At 35.0% G+C, this 13,394-nt stretch overlaps 1 protein-coding gene across 2 annotated transcripts in view; it reads left to right on the top strand.

The window, feature by feature from the left end:
• Positions 1 to 13,394, top strand: part of ARHGAP15 (Rho GTPase activating protein 15) — a 621,121-nt gene that overhangs the window by 106,567 nt on the left and 501,160 nt on the right. For both annotated transcript variants that reach the window (XM_060015714.1, XM_060015716.1), the window contains one exon: positions 3,849 to 3,936. In XM_060015714.1, the coding sequence (XP_059871697.1) occupies positions 3,849 to 3,936 (88 nt within the window). The remainder of the gene's footprint in view (positions 1 to 3,848; positions 3,937 to 13,394) is intronic.

Genomic DNA, 13,394 nt, shown 5'->3' with positions numbered 1-13,394 from the left:
TTCTTCCAATAGAAGACTATTTTGTCTACATGGAAAATCTCTTGTTTAGTTGTAGTCACCTTCATTAATTATCTTAGCTAGAGCTTCTGGACAACTTGCTGCAGCTTCTACATCAGCATTTGCTGCTTCACCTTGTACTTTGATGTTACCGAGACAGCTTCTTTCCTTAAACCTCATGAACCAACCTCTGCTTGCTTCAGACTGTTCCTCTGCATCTTCCTCATCTCTCTCAGCCTTCACAGAATTGAAGAGCGTTAAAATCTTGCTCTGGATTAGGCTTTGGCTTAAGGGAATGTTGCGTCTGGTTTGATTTCTATCCAAACCACTAAAACTTTCTCCATATCAGCATTAAGACTGTTTTGCTTTTCTATCATTCATGTGTTCACTGGAGTAGCACTTTTAATTTCCTTCGAGAACTTTTCCTTTGCATTCACTTGGCTAACTGCTTGGCACAAGAGGCTTAGCTGTCAGCCTGTTTTGGTTTTTGACCTGCCTTCCTCGCTAAACTTAATCATGACTAGCTTTCAATTTAAAGTGAGAGAGATGCAACTCTTCCTTTCACTTGAACACCTAGAGGCCATTGTAGAGCTACTAATTGGCCTAATTTCAATATTGCTCTGTCTCAGGGAATAGGGAGGCCTGAGGAGAGGAAGAGAGATGGGGAAAGGCCAGTCGGTGGAGCAGTCAGAACACACATAACACTTATGGATTAAGTTAGCTGTCTTATATGGGCATGGTTCACGGTGCCCCAAAACAATTACAATAGTGACATCAAGATCACTGATCACAGATCACCATAACAAATATAATAATAATGTAAAAGTTTTAAATACTGCGAGAATTACCAATATGTGACACCGAGACATGAAGTGAACAAACACTGTTGGAAAAATTGCGCCAGTAGACTTGAAGGCAAGGTTCAGTTTGTAAAAAAACACAATATCTGTGAAGCACAATAAAATGATGTATGCCTATACTCTTTAATCTTTAAAAAGAAACCCACAACATAAATTAGTGAACAGATTTTAGGCTTCAGAATCGGAGAAACTGAGTTTGACTCTAAGTGTATGGCCTTAAGTAAGTTACCTAAACACTCTGAACTTTGTTTTCCATATTAGTAAATGGACAGATTAGTACCTTCATCTTTTTTGTGAAGCTAAATCTCCAGTAGACAAGCAAACTTATACTAGGTACTCAAAATAATTTATGCTAATTATTATTTTAAAAGAGATCATGAAAAACTGAATTAAAAATGGAGCCTCTAAAACATTGAAAAACAGCATTCTATTTTTCTTTTTGAAATGAAATTATCTTAAATTGGAAAAATCTTCACTTGTATTCATAAAGACATTGTTTGTAGTTTATAAGATCAAAAAGAAATTTACTGTATGTAAAGTGCCAGAACAATTCATATTACTAAGGTTCCAATACCTGCAGTTCTTACCCTATTCAGCTTGTTCATCAGATTCACCTAAGAGGGAATATTTCACAGCAGTTCAAAGTTCTAACTGTGAACCATGAGGTAATCGAATTTCATGCAACTTCAGTTCTAACCAGTTCCAGTTCCAAGTTTAAGAAAGGGAAGAGTAATGCCAACACATTCTATAAACGATCAACATCTGAAAAAGATCAAATCAGAACCATTTACTCAGGGCTTGCTATAGACAGGAAGCAAATAAGGTATAGAATCTCTTGCCAGGAGATGAAAAATATAGTGGGAAATACAACAGGCAGGTTAAATATAGGTTCCCTCATGCCTGGGGGTGTCCCATTCTCCTTGGTTACATATGGTCAAAGTAAGGGGTGGAGATAAAAAAGATGCCCAGTCTAGAACAGCAGTCCCACCAATGTTTACTCTATCTTGGGCCATCTAATATTATGACCTGCATAACAAGAGGCTACAGGTGTTGCAATTCATCTTGCTGCTACTGTTACCTAAAATGAGAAATGGGAACTAAGGCAAGGGAAGAAAAAGGTCTATGTGGTTTTCATTTTTCCTCCATCTTTTTCATCATTTGATTGAAAAAGTGACTATTTGAAGACAAGTGGGTCCAAGAACATAGTGTTCATATTTGCATGGTGGAAAATACACATTGTGTTTGTTTTGTTTCTGTTTATCCAGTTTTTTTTCTTTTTAACACAGTGATGTATCATTAGGAAAGCTTCAGGCATGTAAGAGCAGCCTAATCTTGTAAATATTAACTTTACTGAATCACAGCTGTCCTTTAAATCAAGCCCCTAGAGACTATGAGGCAAGTGGAACTAAATTACACAAAGATCTCAAATGGTCATTTAAAATGTATCTTTGTGTAGTTTTCTATGGATCAGAGAAGTCTTTTTGTAAACTTTTTTAAAAAATCACTTTTGTAAAACGAATTCAGCTATTCTGAACTGAGTGTTAAACCAAAGCAAACTGCAGCAATATGATGTAATAGAAACTTATGTATACTAATCTCCTTAATCTTTTACCATCTAAAACATTTGTCTTTCTTTATGACACAAATATATACACATCTGCGTATTGAAGTAATACATGTTCAATGAAAAGGAAAATCAAAAGCTATGGTTTCACTCTCTGATTTAACTATTGTTATATCCAGCTTTTTTTTTTTACCCCCATGCCTAAGTTTAATCATTGACTCAACAAATACATATTTATTGCCTACTCTGTCCAAGGCACTGTTGCTTGTCACTGGGGGTATCTCTGTAAGGATGAAATGTTTTCTGTCGATTTGGAGCTTTTTATTTAATGGGGGAGAGAGAGAAGTGAAATTTACAAAAAAAAAATTTTTAATTTATCCTAAGTTCTATGTGAGGAAGTCATGGAAGACATATTTGAGGACATAATATTTGAACTTCGATGAATGGGAATTGATAATCAGAAGGGGCTGGGATGGGTGAGGACAATCATAGGTAAATAGCACAGCATGGTCGTATGAACTACATATTATATTATGGTCTGCATTAAAATCTTCCCACATCAGGATTCTGCTAAGCACAGGGTTCATTAGTCCATTGTATGACTCCATTATATGCAATTTACATAACCTATCTCATTTTTTGATATTTTAGATGCAGAATTAAGAAATGGTGCACTTCCTTCTTATGTACAGAGCCTTAACTTATGAGATGATTTCTTTAGGATAAATTTAACTTCATAGTAATGGGCTTGTTCAATCAAAAGATATACACATTGAAAAATATTTTTTAAAAAACATATTGCCAAATTCACTCCTGAAAAGTTGTTTCCACTCCCACCAAAATTGTATGGGAGAATCCATTTCTCCATACTCTCAGTAAACCTTGGTGTTATTCCTTCTAATTTTTGCCAATTTGATTGGCAAAAAAGTAAAAAGCATTTGACTCCCTTTATTTGCATTGAGTTTCAACATTGAAAAATATTGTGAACTAGGCAGGCAAATTAGCTGATTAGTTTTGCAGACTCTGATGTATACTAAACCAATGAAGAGATATAACAATGAAGGACAAGGTTCTGATTTCTATTTTTACTTTGCTGTTTTTGGTTTGCTGCAGAAACATAGACTTTTTATGGAGTGGAAGACATGGATACACGAGGTTGGATTTTTGATAGCTGAAAAAGATTTGGGGAAGATCTACAAATGATGAAACTTTTACTATAAATGCCATGATATATAAAAATTACAGAATATTTTTATTATTTTTTTAATCTAAATTCCATACCACCTGTAGATTTTAATAAAGAAAAGATTATTAGGAATCCTGGTTAAAAATAAAGTTAGTCTCTACTTATTCCAAATGTTGCTCATACAATACCTGTGAATGATTTCTTCAAGTGATAGTGCTTTTTTGCTTTTTTCTCTCCTAAGGAAAAACTGGTCTACTTCCTGGATTGTTCTTTCTAGTCGAAAAATTGAATTTTACAAAGAATCCAAGCAGCAGGCTCTGTCTAATATGGTGGGTAGTTCTCTGTTTCTACTATTATCATGTTTACAGAAATACCGTTGAATTAAAAGTTTGGTTTCAACAGAAATCACACTAAAGCCTCCAAGCTATCAACATCTGAAAGCAGATGGAGGAAAATGACTCAATAAACTTTTAATCAGATGAAGGGAAAATAGAACTTAGTGTTTGTTTTATTAAGTGGTGCATTTGGAGAATAATCACAAAATGAGATGAATGGCAAGCAGCTCTCTAGTAATGGGAAGGTAACACTTTAAATTAAGGTGACATTTATAAATGCTTTATTCTTATTTATGAAATGATCACTAAATGCAGCTACTTGCTCAAATAATGTAGTATAAAGTATGTTATAAAATGCATTAGTAATAAATACTTAACGGATGAGACTATGGAAAGCTGTTTTAAAGAATATTATAAGGCATAAATCGTATTAAACCATGTATGTGCATCTTTAATACATGAATTTAAGTTGTTATCTAGCATGCTATAAAGTGCTTCACACATTAATAAATAATAATAAACTGTTTATAAATGATACCTTAATATAGGGTGTTACCAATGAGGAAACACTCTAAGTTAACAGTGATTTTTTATCTTAGTCTAACTGTGACATTCACTGCATCCAGCTAACCTTTCTGAACAGTTCTATGACTCCATCTAATGGAACTAATACAATTTCTGTATCCAATAGTTATTACAAAGTGAAATTTGTAGGGCTTCTTGATTTGTACCTGGAGGAGGGCATCATATATGCCCACAGAGATTTGACAGTGATAGTAGGAGCAATTCTGAGCTAGTTACTGGGGCAATTCAAGCTCAAAACCTTGCTGCCCGAACACCAGAACTGCCACACGATGTTGGAGACAGTGGGCAAGCAGCATATCTGACAGCCTCCTGAGTAGGAAGGACTCTGGGCAGGAACCAACCTGCCATACCCCAACGGCCTGATGGGCAGCAGGGAAAAGGGGTCTCCTGGCAGGAATTAACCACAATGAACTAATTTGTATTTGGCAGGTAATAAAACGATGGAAGATTCTTTGCTTTCCAGCCACTAGTCGTGTTTGCTATGTAATCCTCTTTAAATAGGAAATAGAAAATCATTTGCTAGGAGATTTTTTTTTTTTTTTAAAGGAGAAGATTTTAGTAAGAACAAAAGGTAGCATTTGGCTTGCTCCTGATAATTGCAATAGCCTTTATCCCAGCAAGTAGCTTGCTGATTTTGGAGTCTCGGTGCAGTCCAATCTGGAAACTAATTATGAATAAATTAAAAATATATCTCAGTCCTTTGTATTTTTAATTTAAACTGCCTCAGAAATTTGTTTTAGGGTTTTGTTTTGTTTTTATTTTTTGGCTACAGTAATGTTGAGATAATCTTTTTAAGAAAAATAAGGTATCCCTAAAGGCTAGGTACAAAACAACTCCCATCCACCCACGGGTCCTTTGTCTTCCCTTTGAATGAGTTCTAAAGGGGAAATCAGGAAGGGAGGAAAGTCACTTGCCTTGCTGAATTTGGCTGCTGAGAAGATGATCTTCATCCTGCTGGGTGAGAAGAATTCCATTGGAGCAGAGTTTATGTGAATGTGCTAGGATAATGGGAGAGATTAGATTCCAAGTTAAAGCATTTGGTTTATTTTTATTTTATTATTTTAGTCTCCTCATACCAGGAGATAGTTATCAGGTGCTTAATTTTGTACAGGTGGAAGAAACTCCCCCTTACTGTAGGCAAACTTTGCAAGTCAGCTCACTAATTGCATGCCTCTAGTTCAAGCTTCAGAACTGTTGTAAATTGACGATAGATTTTACTTTTAGAGGAAATTTGTTAACCCCCTTTTTTTTTTTTTTTTGGCAGTCCCTATTTATTACTTCTAGTCCCATTTTCAGTGCTCTTATGGTTTCTCCCAGACACTCATTGTCTTCAAAGCAAATTCTGGGCAGGAACTAACTGTGTTTTGTGGTAGTAGGGGAAAGAATTGCAGATTCCTGTTTGTACTGCATGGATTGTCTTGCTAGTCAAGTTCTTGGATACATTTCTAACCAAATATTAAAGGCCTGGTGGGATAGCCCACATTTACCAATTCCAGTCTCAGAGAAATGATATGATGATTACCAGGCCTTGATGAAAGATACTGTGGTTTTATTTTGAAAGAGATTTATGCTCAAGTTTCTGAATTTCTCTTGTGCCCCCTTACACATGTCCTGGTATTACTGTTCATTGTACTTCTGGGAAAGTCTGTCCTTTTCTCCAAGGGGGTCTGTAGAAGCTGCCTAAGTGAGTGCAAAATGTGGCTTAAAAGAGTAAATGGCATTTTAATCTGTACAGGAATGATCTTTGAATGTTAATGCAGTGGTGAGACAAAGCAGCAGAGTAGCTAGGAGAAGGGCTTTGAAGTTCAACCATAGGGAGCTTTATTCTAGTTTTGCCACTTAGGAGCTGACAAACTTATTCAACTGCTTTGAGCTTCAGAATCCTCATCTGTAAAGTGGAGATAGTAATATTTGCCAAGAGAATTAGTAAGGAATAAAATTAGTTAATAAAATAAAAATATGCATAGTAGCCATAAAATAATTATTATATTCTAATATACTCCATTAAAATATAAATATACTGTATTCTATAGTACATAATATAGGGTATAGTATAATTATAACTTATCATTATACTATCTTAGTTTTGCACTTGAATTGATTCACACGTGCGTAGAAGAAAAGGTATATTAATTCAAGGAATACCAGCGTGTACTGTCTCCAAAAAAAGAAATATGTATCCATAGGCAGCATAAAATATTGTGTCTGAGCACTGAATAATTCTGAAAATGAAGCCATTTCTCCATTTGGGGTTCTAGATGTAATATCCTGCTTATCCATATATATTTTCCTGGGACCCTCATCTTCCTTCATTGTCTCTTAACCTTACTGCTTTCACATTTAATACAGAATGTCACACGGTGTTGTGCCAGATCCCACATTCCATGTTTGACTATATTTCTTTCTCACTGAAATTCTGTCAGTTCATAACCAAGTCACATTTTTATCAAAAGCAGGCCTCCCCCTGAAAAGAAACACAGTCACTTTGCTGGTGTGTGTAAATCAGAGATTCATAGGCTCTGGGTCCTCAGTGACCTATTCAAGGAAAAGGAGGACTGACCTATTCTGTTTTTCTTTTTTAATGACATTAAAGAGTAAAGTACTGCCTACTACTGCTGTCACTTTCTAACAGAAAGGACATTGTATAATACCCCAATCCTAAATCTAGGTGGGATAAAACCTCAAAATTAAAGACAGTCTTTACCAAGAGAGGAAACCATCTCCCTCCTACGTCTACATACATTGTCTCTGTTTTGTTCACTTCACCTCAGACCAGAGAAAGTTTGGTCCAGACTGGCTGGCCCTCCTGTGAAAAGGAGCATTGGAAAACCACTGGTGTCCTTAGTTCCGGATTTTCTGGATTATAAAGGAAAGGACAGTGTTCTTATTCTGTATTCTGATTTGTAACTCACTTTAAAATTTTAAAATATTGTCACTGGAAAATAATGCAGAAACCATTTTTAGTAAAATGTATAAAACATGTATGTATATTTTAACAGTTATAATCAAACTTCTACATAACCACCACCCAGGGCAAGATGCACACCCTGCCAGCCCTCCAGAAGCCCCACCCCTGCCTATTGTCTGTATGTCATCACAGCCTCTTCCCTTGCCACAGACTTAGATGGCATTTTAGTCATTATTTTATCACCCTTTATTATTTTCCCACCTATATCTGTAGCCCTTAAAAATATAGTATACTTTGTCTGCTTTTGAATTTATAAAATGGAATCACAGCATGTGTTTCTTTTGTTTCTTGCTTCTTTCTCTAAATATCAATATGTCCTGCTTTTTCCTTCCTTTCATTTTGTTTTAATCATTTCATATTTTTCTTTACTGTTTTAGGAGTGATACACTTGGTGTTCTGTTAGTGACTTGCCTAGAATTATAACTTATTGAAGACTAAAGCTATTCAAATATTACTTTAGAATAGTTTTAATTCACTTATCACCTTCCCAATGTATATGCTATTTCTGTCTGTATTTTAATTCTTTTTTAACAGCACTAGACATTATTTATTCTCTTTTATAGAATCAATATTGATGTTTATTTGCCCAATATTTGCCATGTTCCTTGTTATTTATATATTCCTGTATCTTAGACCTTCCCTCTAGGATTATTTTTTCTTCTATTTGAAGTATATTCTGAGAAATTCCTGTAGTAAGGGTCTTGTCGTGACAATCTGTCTCAGCATCTGCTTGTTTCAAATGTCTCTATTTCTCCATCATTTTGGAAATATATATTCTCTCTGGATATAGAATTTTGAGTTGGCAGTAATACTCTTTTGGCACATCAAAGATATCATTCCACTGTTTGCTGTCATCCATTATTGTTATCAAGAAGTTACCTGTTAATCTAACCACTGTTCTTTGGTCCCTCATAATATTTTCTCATTACCTTTGTGTTTCCACTGTTTCACTGTGATGCATCCAGGTGTCAATATCTTTTTATTTTCCCTGCCTGGATTGTTGGGCCTCTTGAAATTGATTATAACTGTCATTAATGTATTTTACAAATTTCCAAGCTATTATCTTCTCAGATGTAGCTTCTTTTACATTTTCTCTCTTATTTTCTTCTAAGCCCCTAGTTAAACCTATGTTAAATTTTCTCACTCTATCCTCCACATGTTTTATATTCTTCTTTCTTTCTGTCTTTCTGAACTGCATTCCAAATAACTTATCTTGATTTATCTTCTAATTTAACTCAGTCTCCCTTTGTGATAAACATTATTTTTATTTCAATTATTATAATTTTTATTTCTAGAAGTTTGTTTCTTTTTTAAATTTACTATGTCATTTGTTGTAGGTTTTTTTCCTGAATGTTAAAGACTCTCTTTTATTTTGTGAAAATTAGAAGGCATAGTTTTTTTATATTCTGTGTCTTGTGATTCTAGCATCTGAAGTCTACATCAGGCTGTTTCTACTGGTTCTCACTCATGTTGCTTTGTTTCCTTGTGTGTCTGCTTATCTTTGACTGTGTGCTAATCATTGTTATTGAACTATCATGGGAGGCTCTCTGAGGCCTGGAATAAATGTGTCCTACTCCAGAGTGTTTTGTATTTTTCTAAATTGTCTGGGGGCACTTCCAGTGATTGATTAGATCAATTTAACAGTTTAAAATTTTTGAGTTATGTGTACATAAAAGGAGGGCTACAGCTGTGCTACACTTTATCAGGGACAGAATTATTTTTCACTCCTTCTTCTCTTAACATTGTTCATCTACAAAGGCGGTCTTCTTTATAATCCCTTGGGATTGGAGAAAGGGAACAAGTTGAATATTGGTTCTCCTTTATCCTTTTATAATGCCCTCAGGAAAGGTGCAGTTATTTTGATTTGATATTCTGCTTTTCTCTGTGGGTTCAGATTCTCACCTCCAAAAAATATTTACCCTGGATGTTCCCACTATCTTTTCAGCCTTTCAATTCTTTTAAGGTTAATTTTAAAAAGAAATATTTTATCCAGCATTTTTCATTGTTTGCAGTGGGAGAGTTGATCCAAATAGCATAGTTTCTCATTACAATCTACCTCACTTTCATTTAAATATGCATTTGGTTAATCAAGTTAGTGCTATTTATATAAGCCTTGGTGGGAAAAGACTTCATAAGAATATGTATTGAAATCCTACAATGAACAGCTTGCTCGTTAGGGCTACATATAAGGCATAGAGATATAATCAAGATATAGTCTTTGCTTTATAGCATCTCTGCCAAAAAATAGGATGAGATGAAATAAGAAACATAGGAGAGTGTTTTTTTTGTTTTGTTTTTTTTGTTTTGTTTTTTTTTTAACATTTAAAGGAGGGACAGCTCACATCTGTGAAAGATTTGAATTAGGCCTTGAAGGATGGTTATAATTTCAATATGTGGAGATTTGTGGGCAGGGAAAATTCCAGTGGAGTAAAAAAATATGAACAATGGCATGAAACTGAAAATGGGCAAGGTCTGTGTGCTGAAAAGAGAAATGAATTTTTTAGTTCGGCTGGAAAATAGGATAAAAGAAAAGGATTGAGAAGAATGCCATGGGCTGAGATTTGCTACCAGGGGCAACTCTTTAATAAGGTGTGTCAGTATTCTCCAGACATCTTCACGCTAGAATAATCTCCCGTGGCTCTTCTTTTAACAACTACATGCTGAACAGCAGTATGACCCAGGTGTTGCTTGTCTTAAAAAGACCAGTACTATCACAGGAAAAAGACAAGAGAGGAGATGATTCTTCTAACTTCAACTCATTTAGTCCAAGAGCAAAAACTTTTGCCTCAAAAGCAGCTACAGTATTATTTGATTCATCTAGTGGCAGAGAAGTCCTAAAGAAACAAGAGTTGTCAGTTTGAATTATCCTCTGAGGCCTTGAATCATACCCCTTGCATTTTTCAGGTACACTTACCTATTTCAGTACCAGCATAGTATTTCAATTGGCTCTAGCAATTCACTTGCAACTTTTCTCCTGTGTATGGGCTATACTTTGTGATTTTAGAGCATCTGCTTGTTATGGAGTAGACCTGGACTATAGCTATGGGATGTGGCAAATATGCACTCCTGGTTAAAAAAAACAAAATTGATGGATTGCCTCATGGGGAAGAAGCTGTGTAATTTAGAGAACCCATTCATTTATTGATTTATGAACTATTAACAGGTGTCACACAATGTGTTGTTAAACCTTAGAGATATCCAGATGAATAATACACGATCCCTGCTGTCAAGTTGCTTATAGTCCGGTAGGGGAAACAGAATCGTATGTAGTTTTATTATAATAGAACATGACTAACATGATAAAGGTATATAAGAAAACATGCTGGGGAACCATAGGTTTAGCTGCAGGTAGCTCTTTCCCAAGGAAATTGTTGTTGCAAGTAATGGTCAACTTATGTATTTCTCCATTAGTTCATTCTGATATCACTTAGGGTCCTTGATATTAAGCCACTGTGCTAGGTATTAGGAAAGACACAAAAATGAAACAAACTCAGATCTTTCACTTGAGGGTCTAGAAACAAATAGAAAGCATGCCCATAAATCAGGTAATTGTAGTGAAAAAGTAGACATTGATAGTTACTCCAAAATGGCATGAACAGAGACATGGGTTAGTTTCATGGTAACTAAGAGGAGAGAGATATGGCTCCCAGCTGGAAAGGATTCTAAATATATCCATTAGAGGAAGTGACATTTGAGGAAGTTTTTGAAGGCTGAATAGGATTCCATTGCAGAAATGGGGGGGGGGGGAATACACTTTACATGGAAAGAAGGGAGTAAGCAATGATAACATGTGGGAAATTAATTCCTTAATTTGTTTATTTTCCAGATATTATCAATTGCTTGCCTTGCTCCACATACTGTGCTAGTCATTGCTCTTAAAAATGTTTCTTGGTGGTTCCCTGAGTCCTAGGGTGTATATGCCCCAGTCCAGACTATTTTGTGTTTCTTCTGTAAGTTGTCTGGATGCACTGCCAGTGAGGGATTGCCTCAAAAAAAGTTGAGGAACATTGTTGTAGGACAGCAAACACTCTAACTTGGTTAGAAAGTCAGTGTGGAATCAGCTCATGAAAGACCTTGAACAGGATTGTGGGAGGAGATGATTTCTTTCTGTAGGCATTGTGGAGCCCTTTATAGTTTATACTGCATATGCTCAAATTAAGAGAGATTCAGAGTTTTCAGAGACAGTTTGGGGAGTTAAGATATATTTTTCCTACAGTTAAAAAAATGAAGGTAGGACTTGTTAAATTATCTGAAAAACCTATTCTAAAAATATATGGAAATAGATGAGAGTAATAACGCCTGTGCTCTTATTGACAAAGATAATAGCAAAACGGCTAAGTCTGTCATCATTATGGCCCCATGCATTTAGTAAATCACAGGGCATCTTCTTACTCAGAATGTATATTAATATTCTCCTATGACCTGATCTTTTAGCAGCATGGTCATTGCTAAAGAAGTCCTAGTGCAAAGAAAGCAGGCAGGGTAATTCTTCTAGGAAGAACTAAAAAATATGCAGTGCCCAAAACATGGGTGTATCAGCACATTAGTGAGCACCAGTAGCAACCTGGAGGTGTTTTCATGTGATTCCAGAATATATGTTCAGTGTGGTACCCCACTGAGATAAATGCATCATGCAAAGTCTATTTCTGATTAGGAAATTTCTTGTCTCCACAGCCACTAAAAATCAGACCAAGTGGACCTTACTTCCTTTTATATTTATCTCATGGTACTCAGAAAACTTAGTGTCACTTCTGACATAAATTCAAAAGTATTATAAACATTTTAGGGACTATTTCTCCCCTCAAACTGTATAGTTCTAAAGCCAGAATGTTTGATATGGAGGCTACATGTTGATTGTGTATGTAACTGGGATTTTGGGGGCTACTTTTATGTTTTTTACTTTACGTTGTACTAATACTTCTAATCAGAGGCAAACACTGGCAAATTTTACTTCTAATGACAGAAAACTCTTCCAAGGCATTTAATAAACTATTAACTTTTTTAGACCACTCATTCAGCCATAACCTTGAAAGCAAAAAGAGTAATATAAAAGACTTCATTAAAATAATTTGTTTACTTTTTCTTAATATTCTTTACTTCCAGTGCAAATAATGAGCACAAACATTAATTAAATAATGCAGTATATTTAATGTTCATTCACTGTAGCTTTACTTTAATAAAAAATGGACTTATTTATGGGAGTAAAATGATGCGATTTAGCAAAAAAAGATGAAAATAGTTTCAATCAGCAAGCTATTCATGAATTATTGAGTAATCTGTATAAAATGAATGTGGAATGATTTTATCTTTGTAAAGTGAGTGTTCAAAAAGATCATAAAAATGGAGGTGCTCAAAAAGATCATAAAAATGGAGGTGCAAACAATAGATCTACCAACCTTAGCCTAACGAAGGCATTTTAAATTCTCACAATAATAGTGCTCTGGTGAAGTCAGCATGGTTAGCATTAGGGCAGGTTATTAGTACAGCCATAGATTGCACTATCATACGGTCTCAACATACATTTAAAAATTAAAAGAAAAAACAGTCCAAAACCTGGAGGATGACAGGTGGAGATCAAAGAAATAAAGGAAAAATGAATTCTAGTGTTTTATTAACACAAACTTTGTAAGGAAAAAAATGAAATCAAGTGATCGATATTAATATAAATGAAGCCATGTTCTCTGGTTATAATTTTCTCAAGATTTGGCCATTAACCACAATAAATTCTGTATCGTACATAATTTTTAATAACCACAAAAATCTATGAAATTGATAGGATGCCTTATAAATGGGTAATAGCTTACTGTCCAATAAACCTCACCTTAGGCTCTTTCAGAAAAGTATTTTAATTATGAAGCTTGACTCTCTGTGGTTTATCATTTTGGTCAATGTAATACAT

This window comes from Delphinus delphis, chromosome 7 (genome assembly GCF_949987515.2).
Source record: "Delphinus delphis chromosome 7, mDelDel1.2, whole genome shotgun sequence".
Classification (NCBI taxonomy): Eukaryota; Metazoa; Chordata; class Mammalia; order Artiodactyla; family Delphinidae; genus Delphinus; species Delphinus delphis.
Note: the sequence above shows the minus strand (reverse complement) of the source record. Positions and strands in the feature narration are given on the sequence as shown.